General features: G+C 32.1%; 1 protein-coding gene across 3 annotated transcripts in view; it reads right to left on the bottom strand.

Annotated features, from left to right (window-relative positions):
* The window catches only part of SYCP1 (synaptonemal complex protein 1), a 130,044-nt gene that overhangs the window by 40,538 nt on the left and 65,372 nt on the right, over positions 1-24,134 (bottom strand). For all 3 annotated transcript variants that reach the window (XM_044749361.2, XM_044749363.2, XM_070487115.1), the window contains 10 exons: positions 22,658-22,775; positions 21,773-21,843; positions 18,953-19,034; positions 16,302-16,364; positions 13,304-13,366; positions 12,811-12,873; positions 4,974-5,090; positions 4,442-4,552; positions 3,196-3,288; positions 2,621-2,695 (listed from right to left, as the gene is read on the bottom strand). In XM_044749361.2, coding sequence (XP_044605296.1) covers positions 2,621-2,695; positions 3,196-3,288; positions 4,442-4,552; positions 4,974-5,090; positions 12,811-12,873; positions 13,304-13,366; positions 16,302-16,364; positions 18,953-19,034; positions 21,773-21,843; positions 22,658-22,775 — 856 coding nt within the window. The remainder of the gene's footprint in view (positions 1-2,620; positions 2,696-3,195; positions 3,289-4,441; positions 4,553-4,973; positions 5,091-12,810; positions 12,874-13,303; positions 13,367-16,301; positions 16,365-18,952; positions 19,035-21,772; positions 21,844-22,657; positions 22,776-24,134) is intronic.

The following is a 24,134-nucleotide window of genomic DNA, read 5'->3' as shown; positions in this document are numbered from 1 at the left end:
AGACTGCCACAGATGTTAGCTCAGCGACAATCTTCATCAAGCAAAAAGAGGAAGATTGGCAACAAATGTTAGCTCAGGGCCAATCTTCCTCACAAAAAAAAAAAAAAAAACCAAGGGCAAAGGACTTGAATACACATTTTTCCAAAGATGATATACAAATGGCCAACAGGCATATGAAAAGGTGCTCAACATCACTAATCATTAGGAAAATGCAAATCAAAACCACAATGAGATATGAGCTCATGTCTGTTAGAATGGTTATCACCAAAAAGACAAGAGATAACAAATGCTGGCAAGGATGTAGAGAAAAGGGAACCCTTCTTCATTGTTGGTAGGACTGTAAATTGGTACAGCCGCTAAAGAAAAGAGTATGGAGGTTCCTCAAAACATTAAAGTAGGACTAACATATGATCCAGCAATTCTACTTCTGGGAACGTATCCAAAGGAAACAAAAATACTATACCAAAGAGATATCTGCACCCCCATGTTCATAGAAGCATTATTTACAATAGCCAAGACATGGAAACAACCTCAGTGTCCATTGATGGATGAATGGATAAAGTTGTAGTATATATATATAAATGGAACATTATTCAGCCATGAAAAAGAAGGAAATCCTGCCATTTGAGACAACAAGACAGACCTTGAGAGCAATATGCTGAGTGAAATAAGTCAGACAGAGAAAGGCAAATATTGTATGATCTCACTTACATGTGGAGTTTAAAAACAAAGGAAAAAACTAAACTCATAGAAAAAGAGATCAGATTTGTGGTTATAAGAGGCGTAGGGTTTGAGGAAGGTGAATTGGATGAAGGTGCTCAAAAGATACAAACTTCCAGTTATAAGAACAGTATTAGGGATGTAATATAAAACATGATGACTACAGTTAACATTGCTGTATGGTACATATGAAAGTTATTAAGAGAGTAAATTCTTAGAGCTCTCATCACAAGGAGAAAAAACATTTTTTTCTTTTTCTTTTCTTTGGTATCTATATGGGATGACAGATGTTAACTACACTTATTGGGGCAATCATTTCACAATTAAAAAAAAGTTGTGGTGTGTATATATATATATATATATAATGGAATATTCTTCAGCTATGAAAAAGAAGGAAATCCTGCTCTTTGTGACAACATGAATGGACCCTGAGAGCATTATGCTAAGTGAAATAAGTCAGACAGAGAAAGACAAATACTACATAACCTTACTTATATGTGGAATCTAAAAAGCAAACAAACTCACAAGATCAGATTTGTGGTTACCAGAAGTGGAGGGTGGGGGGATGGGGAATTGGATGAAGGTAGTCAGAAAGTACAAACTTCCAGTTATAAGATTTACAAGATAAATAAGCAGTAGAGATGTAATGTACAACATGATGACCATAGTTAACACTGGTGTATGTATATTTGAAAGTTGTTAAGAGAGTAAATCCTAAGAGTTCTCATCAAAAGGAAAAAAACCTTTTTTTCTGTATCTATATGAGATGATGGATGTTAACTAAACTTATTGTGGTGATCATTTCACAATTTACGTAAGTTAAATCATTATGCTGTACACGTTAAACTTATACAGTGCTGTACGTCAATTATATCTCAATAAAACTGGAAAAACTGAAAAACAAATTAAGAGTAATTAAAGACCAGGAGTTCTCTTCTACTGAAACAGTAGGATAAAGGTAAGTATGTATATTAACTATTGCAGGTAAAGAAAAAGCCATTTAGTCATTCCTTTGACAAACGTTTATTGAAAGAAAATTTTCAAGTACTGTGTTCAGATAAACAGAAAACAAAGATAAATAAGATGTAATCCTAGCCCTTGAAGAACTTGAAATATAAGGAGGTCACAGAGTAACATAATTATTTTAATGTCAGAACAAAGTGCTATGGGAATACTATATACAATAAGCTCATCTTTGCAAGGTGAGAGATGTGTGAGATTTTCCATAAAAGGAAGAAAGGAATTAAATGCAAGAAACAAAGTGAACAAATGCAGAAAGGCTTGAAATTGAAAGTGCACATTATCTAGGTTGTTGCAGAGTAATGAAGAGAACAGGATTTGGACTCATGCAAAATAGACTTAGGTTTAATTTCTAAGCCATTTTACATTTTCACTCTGTGATCTTAACCTAACCTCTGTAAAAATGAAGATAATAAGTATTTTTATAATATTGTTGTAAAGATTAAGTTAGATGGGAGTAGGGTACTAAGCACAGTGCCTGTTGTATAGGAAGCAAAAAAGGATAAACAGTATTTGTCATTTTAAAGTGTGAGTCAATTCACTTTACAAATTTCAAAACACCATAGAAATATAAAGCATTTTTTTCTGAAACATGATGAACAGCTAAAAAAACACATCTAAATATATAAGCATTTTATAATATATGAGATAATATTTCTCAAATACTTATAGTGTATCTAAAAGCACGCCTACTCAAAGTGTACATATATATGTGTTTAATATTTAAACAAGGGAATATGCTAAATACTTTTGTGGGGAAAAAAAGCTAATCCCTAGTTGCCCAAATTTATCATATTATTTTCTAATATGACACATTTATAAAAATGTGAAGTTGCACCTAACCTTACAATTACTTTATCTATAATGTCACAAAACTTACTTTTTCTTCTCTTTCTATTTCAAGTTGTTTCTTGACAGATGAAAGTTCATTTTTGAGATTGGATAGTTCAATCTCCTAAAGAAAAAGAAACATGAAGTCTATAAGTGCATCCATATATTTCTCATGACAATGAAAATGCAAAGTAGGATTACAAATAAACTTAGTTTTATAGAGAAACAAATTCACTCATAAAATATATACACTTAAAAAGCCCACTAATATGAAAGCTGCTAGTGGAACATAACTAAAGATTTCATTTAGACAAACTTTTCATAATTTTCTCTAAAGAAATATTTAATACTATTGTATCTCTCCTCTTCATCCTCTCCTAATCTCAGAGCTCCAAACTTATCTTAACTGTAGTTTATTGCTTTTCATTTTAGAAAGAGTTCATACCACCATTTCAAAAACTATATTGGAAAACCACTTAACTATAAGTTCTATAAGTTCCCTTTCAGATCTAAGATTCTTTGATTCTATAGCTCAAACATTATGGTTTTATTTAATATTATTCTTTACCACCAGCCATACTGACATGAAAATTGGCTTTTACTGCTATTTGTTCTTTATCTCACCAAAGATGCTTTCATTGATGACTGTTCTTGTTCCTTGCTTTTATAAAGTCCTAACTCTGAGTCTCTTTCTTCAACGATTTTATCATATTGGTGCTACATTAAACAGAGAAAACATTTAGGTAGATTAGACCCCAAATAGATTATCTCTTAATAAGGCCAATATCTTTATGATTTAATATTTTCAGAAAATGATGCTTATGAATTCAGTAATATATATATTTGAACATATATTTTTAATTTTTCAATTATATGTTTAATCAAACATAAACAATGAAACACAGATAACAGTCTTGAAAATAATCTAACACAAGAGCAAGAAATAATTCTTTTTAATTAGAATCACTGAATTTCACAATTTAAAAAATAGGCTAGAAACACCAGAACCTCTTAGAAAAGCGGCTGATTCCAGATCTTGGGCAAGAAACACAAGATGAGTCTTGAACATTTTGTCATCACAGAAAGGAAGAAAGCTATCAGAGACTATTAGGGTCAAGTCAAAGGCTTGCCAGCCACTTTAAAGAGGCTCCCACTGGCCAAAGATGAGACAATTTGAGTATAAACAAGGATGAAAACTGAACTACACTGAGACATACCAAATATGTTTAAATCTATGAGTTCAAATGTCACTTAAAATATTTTTTCAAATCCTCACTGGCTACCTCATAATAATGTTATATCCCAGCAACAAATTTTAAAGATGAATAGGTAGGTATAACCCACCTACTCTTCAAATTTTGAAGAGAATAAGGCTTAATTCCCTAACAAAATGATTATTTTAAAACAACAATAAAAAAATAGGGCATACCTGCAAACACAACAAAAATTAAGCCTTTCATCTATTTATTCCATTGACAAAAATTCGTTTAGGCTAGTATGTGTTAGACACATGTAGAGGATAGAAATATTAATGAGATAAATGTCCTGGGTACGTACTTGAATAAATATAAGGTGGAAAGTACTGTAAGAGGCAACTAGGTAAAATTCAGAAAAAGTGATTACTTCCATCCATCATAGATGATGAGAAGAGATTTCCTCAAGGAAGTGACACCCAAGCTCAGCTTTGTTTGGTTAAGATCAAACTTTGAGAAATGGAAGATCAAGGGTATTCCAACTATAACTAGTCATTGTTGCATAGACAATAATTCTCTCTGACAAATCAGAGTGCTACCTTGATTTCACCATTTTTATGTTTAAATAAAGCTCTGATTAATAATTTTCATTACACATTAGAAAAGAAAAAAATTACCTTATGCTTTTCCATAAGTGCTACCATTTCAGCTATTTTATGTTGACATCGTATATCAATTTCTTTCTGTAATTTTACTGCTTCATCAGCTATTACTTTTGCTTTCTCAACCTTTCAAATAAATGAAAAGTGTTTCTTAAAATTAATGCACAAAAAAAAATTTAACCTAAATGTGAAGACCACATAAAACACAGAAATCAAACATGAGAAAATTAGAAAAGCAAGTAGAAAACGCATTAGTGTTTTGGTTTATTTCAGGATGTTTTGATCTATCAAGTGAGAATGACAGTATAACACCGTAATGATCATTTAATCTTTTCAAAATAATTACACACTACTCAATACTCAAATACTTAGAATAACAAGGATATTTTTAGCTTCTTAAGAAACTAATTAATTGTCCCTAATATAAATTTATTAGATCAAAATCATAATTTAAACATTAAGAATTATTAGTTTTCTCTTAAAATACTAATAAACAAATATAGAGTTTTAGCATAACAAATTCTCAAACATATTTAGTTTTTCCTACCTCTCCCAAAAGATTTTCTTCTGATATCTTTTTGTCCTCAATTTCTTTTTGATAGCTGTCAGTCATTTCTCTAAATTTTTGTTTGGCACCTTCTAGTTCTAGCTCTAATTTACTGACCTTTAAGTAAAGAAAATAGCATGAACATTAGTAAATGCTGAGGATTATTTTAAAATATTCTGTATTCATTTTGTGGTTTTATGAACATTAAAAGACTACTTATTCATGTAAATTATGGTTGGGTCATTTTCCTTACATTTTTCATATGATGTGATGTGCTTTATTTTTCACAAAATCTATCTTCTCCCATAAAATATGTAGTTAGTCTTGACAAGCAATATTTTAAAGGCAGCCATATGTTTATTTTTAATGAATTTATCAACAATATTTAAATTGCTTAGTCTTCGTTCAGTATCTTTTGTTACAAAAAGTAACTACTCCATTTGGACAGAACACCCATGTGATTCAAAGAAAAAACATTCTTTTTTAAAAAAAAACAGCTGTATTGAAGTATAATTGATAAACAAAAAAACCACACACATTTAATTATACAATTTAATGAGTTTGGACATATGCATACACCTGTGAAACCATCACCACAACTAAGGTAATAGACATATCCAGCACCTCTAAAAGTTTCCTTTGTTTTTTGGTTTTGTCATAAGAACACTTAACATGAGAGTTACCCTCTTAACAAATTTTTAAATGCACAATACAGTATTGCTGACTATAGTCACTATGCTGTACAGTAGACCTCTAGAACTAATTTATCTTGCATAACCGAAACTTTATACAAATTGAATAACACCTCTCCACTTCCCCCTCCCCCCAGTCCCTGGTAATCACCATTCTAATCTCTGCTTCTATGAGTCTGACCATTTTAGGTACCTCATATGTGGAATATGAGGAATCATGCAGTATGTGTCCTTCAGTGACTGGTATTTGTTGTTGAAGTGGAAGTGTTCTTTATATATTCTGGATACTAGATCATTACCAAATATAGGATTTGCAAATATTTTCTCCCATTCTATGGGTTATCTTTTCACTCTCTTGCTAGTGTCCTTTGATGAATAGAATTTGTTAAAGAATAGTTTCTTTAACAAATCCTGCTGAAACAACTGATATTCACATAGAAAAGAATGAAGTTGGACCCTTACCTCGACACCATGTAAAAAAATTAACTCAAACAGATTAAAGATCTAAACGCAATAGCTAAAACTATAAATCTTAGAAGAAAATAGGAGTTAATATTCACAACAATGGATTTGGAAATGACACTAAAAGCATAATCAACTAAAGAAAAATAGACAAAACAGATTTCATCGAAAAGCATACTCAATGAGATTAATTTTCTGTAAATAATCAACACCTTCAATTCCAATTGTTTTCATTTACTTTGTACGGATATTTACTGAGTCATGTAGATATGACTCAAATATAGTAATTTTCAAAAGAAAGAGGACTCTTAATTAGCATCCACCTTCCAAAATCACTTATTACCTAAGGGCTGAATTAGAACTGAGGAGGGGGTATAAGCAAGGACAGGAACTGGGAAAGGGAAGTATGCTTAATTTAACAATTAATCAGACTGTATTCTGTACCCATGAATCAACCAACTTTAAGACACAGAACATTATCAACATTGATAAAGGCTTCTGAGTGCCTCTCTTCATTAGTTTTCCCCTTCTGCCTCCTCAAGTGTAACAAAGATTCTTAATTTAATATTCATTATTCCCTTGCTCTTCTTTATAGCTTTACTGCACAACTATGTATCAATATTTCAGAGTTTTTTGGTTTTGAATTTTACATAATGTTTTCATAGTATGCATATTTTTGTGTCTTGCATTTTTCATTCAGCAGTATGTTTCAGGTATTTATGTGTGTAAACACAGTTCCTTCATTTTCACTAAGTGGTGTAATATGGTATGAATATACTATGGTTTATTAATGTATTCAATTGCCTCCAATATGGGATTAGTATACACAATAACGCTGTGAATGTTCTTGTAAACATCTCCCAGTGTAAGTGTGTAAAATTTCTCTGCAGTAGATACCTAGAATTGGAATTGCTGGGTCATAGGGCAGGCTGCATGTTCACCTTTACCAGATAATGACATTATTTTCCAAAGTACATATGCCAATTTAAATTCCTAGAAACAATATTATGAGTTTTGCCTGCTTCACACCCTTATCAGCAGCTGATAGCATCAGACAAAAATATTTGACTGAAGTCTTGTCACTAAATTTACATTTTCCTAAAAATTATGTAATACGTTTAACTCCTGATGTTTTCTGTCCTGTGAAATCTCTATTCATGTCTTTCACCCATTTATCTATTTGCTTGCTTCATCAGTTACTTTATGATGTATAGGAGTTCTTTATTAACTATGTCTATTCAAGTCTTTTGCCCATTTTTTAATCAGGCTTTTTGTTTGTTGTTGTCTTTTCCCCATTTTGAATCTTTTAGTGTTGAGTTTTAAGAGTTCTTTATATATTCCGGATATATGTTGTCTTTCAAATAAATGTGTTTTTTGTCAGTATTTTCACCTTCTTTGTACCTTGTCTATTTATTTTCTTAATGATGCCTCTTGATAAGCAGATCTTTGAGATTTTGATGAGGTCTAATTTATCATATTTTTTATGAATATTGCTTTCTGTGCCCTTCCTAAGAAGTCTTTGCTAACTTCCAGGCCATAAAGATACTCTCCTATGTTTTCTTCCAGAAGCTTTACAGTTTAAGATTTTATGTCTATAACCCATTCAAAATTAACTTTTGTCTATTGTTTAAAGTAGGAGTCGAGGTTTTTTACTTTCCCATACGTATATCCAGTTATTCTAGAACACTTGTTGAAAAGACTTTCATTTCTCCCATTGAATTTTTTTGGCATCTTTGCTGAAAATCCATCAATCACATGTCAATTAGTCTATTTCTGAACTTTCTATGACAGTCCATTGATCTCTTTGTTATCCTCATAATAGTATACTGTCTTGATTACTGTAGCTTTATAGTAAATCTTCAAATCAGGGAGCCTAAATCCTCCAACCTGATTCTGCTTTTTCAAAATTCTTGTGTCCTTTGAACATTCATATACATTTACAAGCAGCTTGTCAAGGTCTATAAATTAGAAAAAAAGTGCTGGAATTATGATGGGGATTGATGGAATCTCTAGACCAATTTGGGAAAATCTGACATCTTAAAGATATTAAGGTATCCAATCAATGAACATGATACATATGTACTTACTTAGGTCTTCTTTAATTTGTGTCAGCAATGTTGGTACTTTTGTGTGTATGAGTCTTCCACATATTTTATTTAATTTATCTCTATTATATGGATTTTGATACTACTGTTAAGTGGCATTGTATTTTAAAATTCATTTTTCAGTTAGTAGCTGTATTTATATATAGAAAGACAACTGATTTTTGGCAATTGACGTTGTGTCCCATGACTTTGCCAAGTTCACTCACTAGTATACTACCGCCTTTGTAAAAACCTTAGAATTTTCAATGTAGACAATCACATCACTTAAGAAGAGACAGTTTTACATATTCTTTTCCAATCTATATACCTTTTATTTCTTTTTGTCTTAATGTGCTAGCTAGAACTTCCAATATAATGTTGAAGAGCAGACATTGTTCTTGATGTTAAAGGGAAAGAATTTGGCCTATCATAATTAAGCATGATGCTAGTTTTAGGTATTTTGTAGCTGTTCTGTATCAGACTGAGGAAGTCTCCTTCTATTCCTAGTTTATTGAAAATTTGTATCAAGAATGAGTATTGAATTTTGTCAAATGCTTTTCTGCAACCATTGAGATGATTATATAATTTTTCTTTTATTACTTAATAGAATAAAGTATTTGATAATTTCAAAAATTTGAGAATTTCAAATCTTAAGCCAATCTTACATTCCTAAGGTAAATCCCCACTTGTTCAATGTAATATGGTTTTAACATATCACTAGATTAGGTTTACTAATATTTTGTTAAGGATTTTATATCCATATTTATAAGGTATATTGGTCTGTAATTTTATTTTCTTGTAAATGTCTTTGTCAGGATTTAGTATCAAAAAACTAGTTGGGAATTATTCTCCCTCTTCTATTTCTTGGAAGAGTTTGTGAAAGACTGGTATTATTTCTTCCTGAAGTGTTTGTTAGAATTTACCAGTGAGACCTTCCAAATATGGATTTTTCTCCAGGACATTTTTAATAACAGATTCAATTTTCCTGATACATGGCTCTTCAGATTTTCCCTTTCATCTTGTGTCAGTTTTAGTAAATTGGGTTTTCCAAGAAATTAGCCCATTTCACCTAGGTTTCAAATTTATTCGCATAAAGTTGTTCATGACATCCCCTTGTTATCTTTTAATATTTATAGTGTGTATGTTAATAATGTTCTATTTCATTCCTGCCTTTAGTGAATTTTATTCTCTCTTTTTGTATTCAATCCTGCTAAGGGCTTCTCAATTTTATTAATATTTTTCAAAGAATCAACTTTTGACTTCATTAATTTTTTGTCTCTTTTTTATTTCTTGGACCTCTCTTCTTATTTTTATTTCCTTTTATCTACTTTCTCTAGGTTTAATTTGCTCACCTTTTTTCAGTTTCTAGATGAAAACCTAGGTCATTTCTTCTTTTCTAAAATAAATATTGTTTATAAATTTCCGTCCCAGAACTGCTTTATTTGCATCCCACAAATTTTGATATGTTATACTTCTTTATTATTCAGTTTAAAATAAGTTCTCATTTTTCTTGTGATTTCTTCTTTGGCCCATGAATTATTTACTAGTGTGTTGTATAATTTCGGAATATTTAGGTTTTTCTAGATATCTTACGGTTACTTACTTCTAATTTAATTCTGTAGTAGTGAGAGAATATACTCTGTAAGACTTCAATCTTTTGTAAATCTATGGAGACTTGTCTTATGGCCCAGCATATGATCTATCTTGCTACACATTCTACATGCACATCAAAAGAATTTACAGTTGTAACTATAGTATTCTACAAACGTGAATTAAGTCAAGGTAGTTAATAGTGTTCAGATTTTCTATATTCTTATCAATTTTTTACTAGTTGTATCAGTTGCTGAAAGAGAGGTATTACAACTATGATTATGAAACTGTCTGTTTCTCATTTTAGTTTTTTAAGTTTTTGTTTCATGTATTGTAAAGCTCTGTTATTAAGTATAAACATATCCATGATCATTGTATCTTCTTGATTAATTGACACCTTTATCATTATAAAATGCCCCTCTGGATCGCTGATAAAACTCCTTATATTTCAATCTATTTTATGTGTTATTAAAATTGTCACTGTAGCTTTCCTATTCTTACTATTTGCAGAGTATATCTTTTTTTTCATCTTTTTACTTTCAACTTCTTTGTATCTTTATATTAAATAAAGAGTGTCTCTTACAGGCAGCATATGGTTCAGCCTTGATTTTTTTTTTAAATATCTTTTTTTTATTATTAATGTTATGATAGATTACAACCTTGTGAGATTTCAGTTGTACATTTTTGTTAGTCATGTTGTGGGTACACCACTTCCCCCTTTGTGCCCTCCTCCCACCCCCCCTTTTCCCTGGTAACCACCAATCAGATCTCCTTGTCAATATATTAACTTCCACCTATGAGTGGTCAGTCTTGATTTTTTAATACAGACTAATAATCTCTAACTTTTTATTAAAATATTTAGCCCATTGATACTTAAGGTAATTACAGATATGGCTGGGTTCAGATATATCATTTTGGTCTTTTCTTTCTATTCATGTTGTCTCTTTTTTGTTTTTTTGCTTCTCCTTTTGGGTTTATTAAAATTTTTTAGTATTCCATTTCAATTCCTTTATTGGCTTTTTCACTATGTCTCTGCATTATTTTATAGTGGCTGCTCTAGGGAGGAAAATGTGTATCACTAACTTACCATAGTCTACTTAACACTTAATATTGTAGTACTTCGTGCATAATGTAAAAATCTTTCAACAAAAGTTGTATTTACCCTCCTGTCCTTTGTCCTATGGTTGTCCTCTATCTTATTAACTCTATAATAGCAATTTTTTTTGCTTTAAGTAGCCATATAAACCCTTTAAAAAATTAAGAGAAGAAAAATACATAGCTTTTTATATTCAACTACATGTTTACCATTTCCTAGCACTCTTCATTGCTTCCACTGATTCAAGTTTTCATCTGATGTCATTTTCCTTCAGCCTGAAAAAATTCCTATCACACTTCTTTAGCATTTAGTGCAGTTCTCAATGTCCTTATTTTTGCTGCATACAGAATTCTGGTTTGACAGCTTATTTCTATCAGCATTTTACAGATGTCTTTCCTTTGTTATCTGGGCTTCACTGTCCTGATTCAAGGTCAGCCATCATTTGTGTCACTATCTCCTTGTATGCAATGTGATGTTTTTCTCTGGCTGCTTTTAAAAGTTTCTCTTTATCTTTAGATTTAGCACTTTGACTAAAACATACCTGCCTAGGTATGGTTTTCTTTCTATTTATTTACTGTGGATTTGCTAAGAACCACAGATCTGGAAGTTTATCTTTTAATTAAATGTGAGAAATTCTTCAAATAATTTTCTTTTGCCCTATTCTCTCTCTCCTCTTCTTCAGGGACTCCAATTACACATCTAAAACCACCTGATATTGTTCCACAGGCCACTGAGGTACCATGTCCTTTTTTTTTTTTTCTGTATTTCTCTAACTAGATAATTTCTATTGATCCAGCTTCAAGTTCACTGACACTTTCTTCATCCGTCTTCAATCTACTAGTAGGACTACTGAAGTTTGTTTGTTTAAGATATTTTACTTTTCACTTCTAGAATTTCCATCTGATTCTTTTTTAAAGTTTCCATTTCTTCACTGAGATTCCCCATCTGTTATTTCATTATAATCATACTTTCCTTTCCATCATTGAATATACTTATAATAGCTGCATGAAAGAATTGCTAATTCTAACATCTGAGTCATCTTAGAGTCATTTTCTATTGAATTATAAGATGCTACTGATCTGGGGGCCAGCCCCGTGGCCGAGTGGTTAAGTTCACACACTCCACTGCGGTGACCCAGGGTTAGGATCCTGGGTGCGGACATGGCACCGCTCGTCAGGCCGCATTGAGGTGGCATCCCATATGCTACAACTAGAAGGACCTGCAACTAAGATATACAACTATGTACCAGGGGAGATTTGGGGAGATAAAGCAGAAAAAATTTTAAAAAAAAAAGATTGGCCACAATTGTTAGCTCAGGTGCCAATCTTTAAAAAAAAAAAAAAAGATGCTATTGATGGATATCCATGTTGTCTTCGGTTTAGGACTCCTACAAGTAAGGCTGCTAAGAATATTTTGTATATTTCTTTTAATTCTACCTAGATAAAGAAAGGCTGAATTACAAGATATACGTATCAACTTCTTTTATATGTAATTCCAGCAGCTTATGAGACTTCTTATTTGTTTTCATTTCTAATCACAATATTTACATACTTTTAATTTCAATTAGTATTAAAAGAAGGTATAAGATTTTTGCTTTCCCAAAAAAGGCACATATTTAATATACTGACAACCACTGCTTTCCATTCAAGATTCAAAAACTATTTATTGAGTGCTTACTAAGTGTAGGTCATTGTTCAAGGAATTGGGAACCAGATGACAAACAAAATATGGCCAAGATTTTAACACAGCTAAATCATAGATGAGCACTCTATTACAACTAAAAGGTTTGATTCCCACAACCTCAAAAGATAATGTTTGAAAATAACTGTTAAAATATAAATGAAGGGTATAAAATTCCTAAATTCTCATCTATTTACTAATATTTTAAAAACAAGAATAAAGATTCCAAATACCTTCATCTCGTAAACATTCAGTTGCTTGCTTTCTGCTGTACTCTTTTTCTTTAAGGCCTTATTCTGTTAAAAGTTAAAAATAAAGAAGTATGTTTAGTACCAAAGTGATTCAAACATACACTGCCACTTAGACTGAAATCACTAAAGGGAAAGGAAAGACTTATTCTCAACAACTGTAGTGAGGGGCCGGCCCCGTGGCCAAATGGTTAAGTTTGTGCACTCCACTTTGGCAGCCCAGGGTTTCACCGGTTTGGATCCTGGGCACAGACATGGTACTACTCATCAAACCATGCTGAGGCAGCGTCCCACATAGCACAACCAGAAGCACTCACAACTAGAATATACAACTAGGTACTGGGGGGACTTTGGGAAGAAAACAAAGAAGACTGGCAACAGGTGTTAGCTCAGGTGCCAATCTTTCAAAGAAAAAAAACACTATAGTGAAAAAGTAGGGATTTTTAAAAATAGTTTGATTTTGGGAATCAGCACATACCTCCTGCTGGAGTTCTTCGACATACTTGCTTTTATTTTCAACTTGTTTCCTTAAATTGTTACACTAAAAAATTATGAGAAATTATAATTATTTTATTCAATATTCCAGTCAAAATAAGTAATTTCAGACTAACAAAAAGATTGTATAAAGTAATATAGAAGTCACTTTAAAAATCACGTTGTTAAATAATTCCATTAATGTCAAAAATCATGTGAACAAGTATGAATTTACATAAAGGTTATCTCAACAAAAATGTGAAATTCTTACCATTTCTTAATCTACTTAAAGAACATTTGAATTCAACCACTTTAAGGAAAATGTGCCTCTTGGTCAACCCTATATAGAAGGCTGAATTACAATATTAACTGGATTTTGAAAAGCCACAGCCAGAGGTAGGAATAACGATAATTTGTCTTCTTCCCTCCTCATTATTCCCCATTTCTCATTTCTGAGTCTCTTTTACTTATTATATTTGGGGAAGGGAAATAATATGGTACTCTATTTCCTCCTAACTACATTCTAACTCTTTTTACAGAAATATCAGCTAACCCACTTTTTTTTATCTCACTTTGAGGGATTATGTCACCTGGGTACACAGGCAGAATTGGACTAAGAGGTATTAGCCCAAGAAATATTTGGAGTACCATAAAAGCAGCACAGATTTCTAAAGGGTCCTAAAACATCACAGATATGTTAATTTTTCAAATTTCCTTCAAAGTAGTAAGAAACTCCGATGGAAAAAATTTTTTAATCTCCCTTATTAGCATAAAATATTCTGTTAAGTATTCTTCTTGCAAGAGTCACGTGCAGTCAATAGTCAGCTACTGTTCTGAAACTGAATAATATTTGGCACTGCTGTTCACAAGTAATTTATTTTATCTAAATTGTAATGTGCCCCATCTCCCACAAATGGTTTATTGCAAAAACTCAAAAGAAGACTAAGGAAGAAACACTATAGAAAAGTGAAAAATATTTTACTGATTTTCATGCCAATTTGACTGGTATAAACATATTAGCTGGTGAAATTATTGGGTTACAGAATTTTTATTTATTAAAAACATCAAAGATTTCCATTTTTGGCAGAAAAGCCACCTAAATACTCTGAACAACCTTTCTAATAAAAATAATTTAAAAGTAAATGGTTAGAAAGTAAGGAATCTGCTTACTTGATGTTATCACTTTAAAGTGATAATAGTAAGTTTGGCGCTAACACCAAAGTCAGCATTTGGCCTAAGGATACCTGCCAAACCTACCTAAGGTAAGGGAGATAGGAAATAAAACTGAGAGCTCACTAAAAGTATGGAATCCAAGAATGCAATCCTGTATAAAGCCAAAATCTCAAAGGACTTAACTACTCAGTGAAAGTGTAAACAAGAAATAAATCTGCCACACAGAAGGGAACAGTAAGGAAACTTGTCTATCTTGACCCCAGCACTGAGTGAAAGGCATGAAAATCTTTCCTGATAATTTGTAGCCATGAGCTGGCCTTATATGGTTTTATAAGCTGAATTCATACTACTTCTATGATCTAGAAAAACTTAAAGTGGAGAATTTAGTTTAAAATGGTTCCTGGTTAGGAGCGCTCCCAAGAAAGTCTTTTTGGAAGGGTATCGACTTCAACACAAGCCTCAAAGAATTCCCACAAATAAATTCCAAGGTATCATTAAAAAAAAAAAAAAAAAGGCTCAATGAGCAGAAAGAACAAAAAGTGGAATTGGATCTGAAAAGACTTCAGACACTGGAATTATCAGACAAAGAATATCAAATTAAAACACTTAACATATTTTTAAAAGTTAAAGGCTTGAAACTATGAACAAGAACAGGAGACTATAAAAGATGATTAAACATATTTTTAAAAGAACTAATTAAAACTTCTGGTAATAAAAAATGTAAAATTTAAAACTCAATAGAGACAGAAAAATTGGTTACTTCTTGGCCTTACCAAACGAATGCTGGACAAATTTAAAGAATATCAGTTTGAAGCATCACCCATTTATAACTTTGCCCGAGAAAGCACGTTTCATGTATTTCTCCCTTCTTCAGACCATTAAAACTTATTCCCCTGAGAGCTAATGGTGATGACCATACCTTTCTCCTACTCAGCTTTTCCTAAAAAGCCATCTTTATAACTGGCATTACTACACAGTCCAAAAAATGTGTATTTTTTACTAATGATAAGGACATCAGAACTATTAACTTTGAATGTAATTTTGACTGTCCCATCTCACTTTCTCTTCCTTCTGAACAAGGTAATGAAAATTAAAATAACAAGTTTTCACTCCTTTTACATTTAAATAATCTCCAAATTTAAGGCTAATTAAGATAAATATATTTGTTGGAATGCCAAGAAATTCTTGAAAAGGCTTTAAATTATCACAGTTCGTTTTTAAGTAAAATAATCCATGTACATAGAAACGAATTTTATTCACCAGAATTCTAGGTAGAAGAAGATGGTGTTGATTATTAGATGTCAGAATTGTAGAAAGTGAATTATACTTTCCAGAGGACTACTCACTGTATAGAAGGTCAAGTTTAGGACAAGCATGTGGTGAGGTGTAGAGAAAGGATAAATGAATAGGGATGGGGACTCAGGCAGAAAAAACACTTCATATAAAGAGAACAGAAATTTTCCCACAGCAACCTTGATTATAGGAATGGGAGAAATGTCTAAGAATGATTTTTAAAAGCATCTTGCCATTCTAAGGATATCCACAACAAATGCACCTGCTAAGAATATGAAATTTGGGGAAAGGGAAGAGAGAGCTACAGACGAGTTTAATGAACCTTTGCCCTTTGAAAGCACTGTGCAAAACTTCTGAATGTAGAGCCTCTTCAAAGAAACTTGCAGTAAAAATCCGACATTATTCCTCAAAGCCTTCAAAGGTGAATTGAGATTTCTTTGTACAGGACAGAGTAAAGGCTGGCCCTAAAGAATTTAGTCATACGTATATTGTACAAAGTCTCTATTCACAAACATTTTTTTGCAATTTGATAATACCTTGTTTTCCAATATCTTCATTTGTTTGTCTTTTTTTAAAACTTCACATTCAATGCTTCGAGCCTAAAAAATATTATTTGACATCAGATTAAAAATGTTAACAGAATTTCTTTCTTCTATGAGTATCTTCCAGAAATTATAAAGTTGTCTTATATTTCCACAAAAATAGTTATCAGTTCTCCCAGTTTCAGTATCCTTTTTCTAAAATAAATTGCTAATGTTTTTATGCTAATGTTCATCATTCTTATCTTAGCCCAGTATCACTTTGCAATATTTTATCAGCCTTCCCAGTTTATCTTGAATTTTTAAAAACTGTCTTGTATATAAATGTTTACAATATCTTAAATACATATTTCACACATTTATTAATCTGAACCTTGTAATAACCCAATGATATACAAAGAACAGGGATTATTTTCTCCATTTTAAAGATGAGTAATTTTAGGGTCAGCTAAAGTATGTATGAAACAATAAATGTCTGAGATAAGGTAGTGGATGGGGAAAAGAAGAGTGTAACAAATTTCAGTGTCAGGCAAAGTAGCTGAGAAATATTTGTAACTTGGATTCTTTCTGGGAAACTGTTTCAAGAGGTAAACTGAAATCCAACCTTGGAAAGCTTTAGTATGCTAACAACTTGTCTTGCATTTCAGGTTTTTTCCCTTAACTCATCACTAACATTTTCTACATTGGTAAAATAAATTTGAATTCTTAGTAGAGGATTTTTATTTTACATTAAACATCAAATTCATGTTTTTCCCTATCACAAACAAAACTAGTGTTTTGCAGCAGCCTCTGACACAAATTTTAAAGTACGGAATTACATACAAGTTAGGAGATTAAATTCAGTTTTTTCTGGTTGAATTTAGTAAACATAAAACAAAGAAAAAACTAGCTTCTTGAGAGTAAAAAATGTAGCATAGTCTAAAGAATGTTAGAAGGCCAGCTCTATTACTTGTCATGTAGCCTTTCAAAATTTTTTACCCTTTGGAGTCCCAATTTCCTAATTCATAAAATGAGCAATAATATGACTTCTGGTTAAATAACATATATAACGAACCTACAATATTTCTGGTCCATTGTAAGCCCTTAAAAATATTCATTCATCTCATCCTTTGACTATTCCAATAGTCTTACAACTTTCTAAAGTGTAAATAGGATTATGACACTTTTCATATCAAAACTCTTCAATAACTTCAAACTCCCAAATATAGCTATGAGACCTTAAATGATTTACCTTCACCTCCTCCCATCCTCATTTCCCCATCCTCATCTCCCCTCTTTCATCTTTCCCTACTCTCTCCAGTATCACCACTGTCTTAAACGCTACCTTATAGCCAAAATGAACTTCTTATAGTTGCTTAAAAATGACAGGCCCTCTCATACTTTCAGGCTTTCTCATACGTCATGTCCACTCCTCTGCCTTACACTAATTCCTATTAATCTAAGGTTTCAAACTGAAGACCACCTCTTTCAGGATGCTTGTCCTAACTCAAGTTTGAATTAGATGCCTCTTCTATGGGCTCTAATAACACTTCTATAGAGGACCTATGTTTTTAATTTTGCCACCATTCTTTCCTAAAAAAGACTTCTTTATTGTAAATTCCACAGTAATCCTGCTAAGTTCATGCAGTTTGATGGAGGCTGATCTGTCTCCAAGAGTGGTCACCCAGATCAGGCTGGGCTAGATTACCCTATCCCCTAACTACAATGATTGGTTTAGGAATAAGTAAGTGAACTAAACTAGGCCACAGCCCTCTTCAAGATTTTTTTTAATTCTTTTTTTATTGTGGTAACAGTGATTTATAACATTATATAAATTACAGGTGCATGTCATTATATATTTCAATTTCCGTGTAGATTACAACATGTTTACCACCCAAAGACTAATTACAATCCACCTACGGCCATATCACCCTGAACACGCCGGATCTCGTCTCCAAGATGTTTTTCAGAGCTTTCAAGACTGCCTTCCAACTGATTTCAGTGCCTTTCACCTCTCCCCATTTCATTCTTAAAGATTAAAAATGTCAGTTCCCTAATAAAAAACCTTAATTGGATCACCATTGTCCAGAAAACAAATGAAATCCAAACTCAGCACCTAGAACAGTACCTGATACATAGTAGGTAGTCAATAATATTTGTTGAATGAATGAAAAATCATAGTCAAGACCTTCAACAATCCAGCTTGATCTTTCCATTTTGGCAGAATTTTCCCCAGACTATGTTATGTTATATACTATAGTCATGTCACGTAACTTATACTATTCCACTTTTGTGACATTCTTCCCTAAAAATCTTCTTATCTCAACTTGTTGAAATCATACCCACCAAAGCACAATACAAACTTATTAATCAATTTACCAGTATATTCTGTATTACTAAAGCATGAGCCTTTTATTTAGCCTAAAAATGTAAATCGACATTAAACATGGATCACTTATGAAAGAAATTTAGAATTATGCCACGATTTCCTTCTAGATATAAACCACATATGCAAAACAACCCAGCTTTGCCTATATTTTTAAATCAACAGCGTACAACAGTCCCTATATCACTAGTAATTCAATAGCACACTTCTTTTTTTTAGACACATGGTGTTGCTTTTATGATTTGAAATTTTGTGATACAATTGATCATTAAATATAACATACATTTTCTTCACTCTTGTCCAATTTATATTTAACTTCATCTCCTTTCTGTTTTAGTTCTTCTCTCACAGATTCCAGTTCATTCCTTAAAGGAAATGGGAGAGTGACATTGTAATAAACTTTCTATTTTCATTTTATTCCTTTTCCAGGATTTCTAAAATGGTTGACTATTACTTTTTTGTTGATTAATCTTTTAATTTTGTTTGGTAATTTTTCAAGCCTTGATACCCACAGGCACACTTCTACTCTTATATTTAATTTATACATTTATTTTGAAATTAATTATGTGGATTCTTATAGTCATTTTTCCATTAGAAAAACTCCTAAAAAGAAACACTAATTTCTTATTTAAGTCAAGATTTCACTATACCGTTCTTTAGTCATAAAATAGTCATCATTCTAAGACATAGTCAATTTTATACAAATAAATTAGGAACTTAAATTCAAGTGATTTTAATGAAGAACTACACAACTGAGATATTTGCATACACATATATCCTTATATATGTATATTGTATCTCTGGAAACATACACAAGAAACAGTGATACCTCTGGGGTGCAGTGCTGGACAGCAGGAAGACAAAGGTCAAGAAAAATAGTTTTCTTTCACCATGTGCTCCTTTGTCTCTTTGAATTTTGCACCATATGCATGTATTATCCTTTCAAAATTTTTTAAACTTAACATCTGCCTGTTGCACATGAGAACAATGGTGCTTTGTCTCAGATGGATTTTTTTTTTTTTTTTTTTGGAGGAAGATTAGCCCTCAGCTAACTACTGCCAGTCCTCCTCTTTTTGCTGAGGAAGCCTGGCTCTGAGCTAACATCTGTGCCCATCTTCCTCTAGTTTATACGTGGGACGCCTACCACAGCATGGCTGCTAAGCAGTGCCATGTCCGCACCCGGGATCCGAACCAGCGAACCCCGGGCCGCCGAGAAGCTGAACGTGTGAACTTAACCGCTGCGCCACCGGGCCGGCCCCCTCAGATGGATATTTGAAGCTATTTTTAATTCTTGTCTTTCTTATTACCACTAATATGTTGCTGGGTCTAACCTGTATGCATGGAACAGTGTTCAATCATGTGGAATAATATTCCCTGCAAAAACTGAATCCAGGATATTTACTATTTAACTGAGTATTAGGATTTTAATTGGTATTGGGCTGGCCTGGTGGCATAGTGGTTAAGTCCGTGTGCTCCACTTCAGCAGCCCAGGGTTCGCTAGTTTGGATCTTGTGCATGAACCTACACACCACTCATCAAGCCATGATGTGGTGGTGTCCCACATACAAAATAGAGGAAGACTGGCACAGACGTTAGCTCAGCGACAATCTTCTTCAAGCAAAAAAAGACAAAGATTGCCAACAGATGTTAGCTCAGGGCCAATCTTCCTCATGAAAAAAAAAAGGAAGAAAGAAAAAAGTAAATTGATACCTTGAAACATTTTTATTATTTGAAAAAGAGAAAGATAAATATCAATATGTCAATTTTTTTAAAAACTAAAGATTAATATTTGATTTCAGGCAGGCAAAAGATTTCTAAGTATAAAAGCAATGGGAAAAATTACAAAAGGAAAGGCAATTAGATTTAACACAAAATCAAAAAACTTCTGTATGACAAAAAAATTACACAAAGTGAAAGGAATACAAGTTGGGGAAAATATGTGCTGCAAATAAAACAAAATAAAGGATTTACATATTTTTTAAAGCTTAAATAAATCAATAAGAAAACAATCAAGACCTCAAAATATTAGTGGGCAACCAGTATAAGTAACTTCAGAAAGAAAAAATCCTAGCAAGCAAACATGAAAAATTCCAAAGCTCACCCAAAAAATGAAAATTACAAATCATAAGAACGAGTTGTTTTTATCTGTTATATTATCAAATGAATTCATATTACCCAAAACCAATTAAAACATTTTGGAATCAGCATTTTCACACAATATTGCATGGTTTGCAACCAATATAATGAATTAGAAACCATTTGACTATCAAAAGTCATTGAAATAATTATTCCTGAATGTGACAATAAATCTACTGCTTGAAATTTATCCAATCAAATTCAAAATAAGGGAAAAAACTGTATGTGCCAAGATGTTTACTACAGTATTATCTATGAGAGTGAAAAACTGGAAAATGTAAATATCCAAAAATAAAAAGAATTGAAATAAATAATGTTATATTCACTTGACTGGTATACAGCCATTAAAATAGATTGAGAAAACACCTAGAAACATGGATAATGTTCAAAATAACATAATTTGGGAGGGCCTGGGCCGGTGGCGCAGCGGTTAGGTTTGCACATTCCGCTTTGGCAGCCCAGGCTTCACCAGTTCGGATCCCGGGTGCGGACGTGGCACAGCTTGGCAAGCCATGCTGTGGCATGCGTCCCACACATAAAGTAGAGGAAGATGGGCATGAATGTTAGCTCAGGGCCAGTCTTCCTCAGCAAAAAGAGGAGGATTGGCAGCAGGTGTAAGTTCAGGGCTGATCTTCCTCAAAAAAAACTAAAAATAAATAAAAAACACAATTTTTTTAATTACTCTTCTAAATTTTCTGGCATATGATTGGTGTACTTTGTTAAATAAATATTAAATGTTAAAAAGTTTATGGGGCTTTAAAATTAATTTCTGTGTGATCTCACTATTTCAACACTAAGAATAAAAAAGACATTATAACAATTTTAAGGATTCCAACACACTAATTTAACTCTAATTTCTTACTTTCTACTATATTCAACAAAAGTTTAATCTAAATTAAATACAAGCTAAAAGAAAAGAAATACTAATATCTTTTGCCAGACAAAAACGCCAACTCATTAGTCTTGCCTTAATTGTGTTTCTCTTTCTTCCAGATTTTCTATTTGTTTCAACATCCTTTCTTCTTGCTTTTTGCTATCCTAAAGAAATAATCAATGTCGTTCATATTAATTGTTTCAACAAAAACAAAATTGAGACTAATATTTAAGATCTTTATTTGTCAGCATAAAATTCATTTAGTTATATATAAAGAAAGAGAATGGGCTATTTAACTTGCATAGTTCCAAACTAATTTTCCAGCTTTTAATTATTCCCCTAACAATCCCTATATAGCAGCTAATAAAACAAGTATTATTTGCTGTTTCCCAGTAATACTTTGACCCTTGCATCTTTGTTCATATTATTGCGGCTTCAAGGAATGCTTTTCCACTCATTGTTACCTACTGAACTCATAATTATTCAAAGTTTAAGGCCAAAATCAATGCTATATTCTCTCTCAAGTCTTCTCTTCCACCAAGGAAGAAGTGATTCTTGTGAACTCTGATAAGACTTTGTACCAAAAACAACACATATGACATACTATTTTCTTTAAGTTATTCAAGCATTTATTTTTTCTATTGAGTCATAAGGTCCTAAAGAGGAAGGATGATATTTTATTCATCATTGTATCTTCCACATTGTCTTATGTTATTTACTTAATAAATACTTGAAAAATAAATACTTTATAAAAATCTTGATGCTTAAAGTTAGATTATTGTTATCAATGGGTAGTCTCTATATTCTGTTGCCCCTTATCACCATCTAAGAACAATGTGCATGTTTTCATCTAAAACAAAGTATCAGCTCTAAGATAATCAGACTTTTTAAATCTGAATCTTTAGAAGTCATCTACTCTAAGCCCCTAATTTTACAGTTGAGAAAACTAAGTCACTGGCACCTTCTTTTTCAACTCACATTAATATCTTCTTGATGTTTCTTGAGTTCTTGAGCCATATCACTTGTTTCTTGTGCTAGTTCTTTGTTCTCCAATGAAAGCCTATTGCAGCTTGCAGTTAGTTCAGTATTCTTAAGCCTATTTTTTAAAAAACATGTCATACCAAATGTTTACATATGAAATTGTACGATGTGGAATTTAATCCAAAATAATCTCAGCAGAAACGAAAGAAGGGCTGGGGGTATAAATGAAATAAGATTGGCCATTAGTTAATAATTTTTAAGGCTGGGTAATAGGTACATGCTGATTCATTACAGTACTTCCTCCACTTTGTACCTGTTTGAAATTTTTCTATAATAATTTTTTCAAGATGTCATATATTTCCTTGCATATTCCCCACACATCATTCCCCCCATACTTTTCCACAAATTTTGAAGGTATATTTTTTCTCCATATAATTGTTTCTCTCTAGTAGACTGTCTCTCAGAAACTGTTTCAAACTTCTGATGACTTGATTAAAGTAGTACTTGAGGTATGAACTCCTTTTAATTAAAATAAATCAAACTAGGTTTAGTTTTTGTGCACAACACTTAAACTGCTCTTACAAGGTCTCAAATGCTCTACTGGGACAGGGATTACTGCTGTCATTTATTGCAGCCAGAATCAATTTTAAACAAAGGAAAGGGCTTATGTGGCTCTATGGAATGATTTCAGAAGCACCTATTATCTCCTTCTACTTACGGATACTGGAAATTCATCAAAGAGTAGACAATGGTCTTCATTAAAAAATGAAAGGTTAAAAAAAGCAAATATACCAAGGATAACAAAAATTTATACTAAAGCATAAGTAACTTATCAGTCCATTCATTAATATGGATTTTTGGTTAATAGATTAATTTTACCCAGAGCCCTTATGGTACCAGAAGCAGGGAATAGGAGCTGAAAGGGAAAAAGACAAGATGCTGAGATAACTGCTTCTCATTTTTACCTAGAGCTGAGAAACAACCAAAAAGGAAAAATCATGCTCACCACTAGATTGACTACTTGAGTTTACTTCTGAGTAATAAGACAATAATTACTTCCTCCCACTTTCTCTCAAAATTAAACTTACTGAGTAGGGAATTATTCAGTCAAATATTTTAGTTGGACAAGGTAAAAAATGGATTCGTATTTTGTCATTTCATCAAGACAAACCTATGAAATAATTCAGCAAAACAACCAAAATAACTAGTTAGAACAGTAAATGATTATTTTTATGAAGAATTTAATACCTCCAAGAAAAGTAATATATTGGCCTTCTAAAGCAGTTCTCAACTTTGTGATGTACTCTTTCTACATCAACAATATGTACTTCCCTTAACAATGAAACCGATAAATTATTTTGATCTTTAATTAGGAATAAATCACAACTTTAAGCCCATTCAAATAAATATTGAAAGATAATTTACTAATTTATCATGAACTACCAGAAAGCTTAGGAACTGAATACATAAGCTA

This window comes from Equus asinus, chromosome 16 (genome assembly GCF_041296235.1).
Source record: "Equus asinus isolate D_3611 breed Donkey chromosome 16, EquAss-T2T_v2, whole genome shotgun sequence".
Lineage (NCBI taxonomy): Eukaryota > Metazoa > Chordata > Mammalia > Perissodactyla > Equidae > Equus > Equus asinus.
The sequence above is the reverse complement of the archived record's forward strand: the minus strand, read 5'-3'. Positions and strand labels throughout refer to the sequence as shown.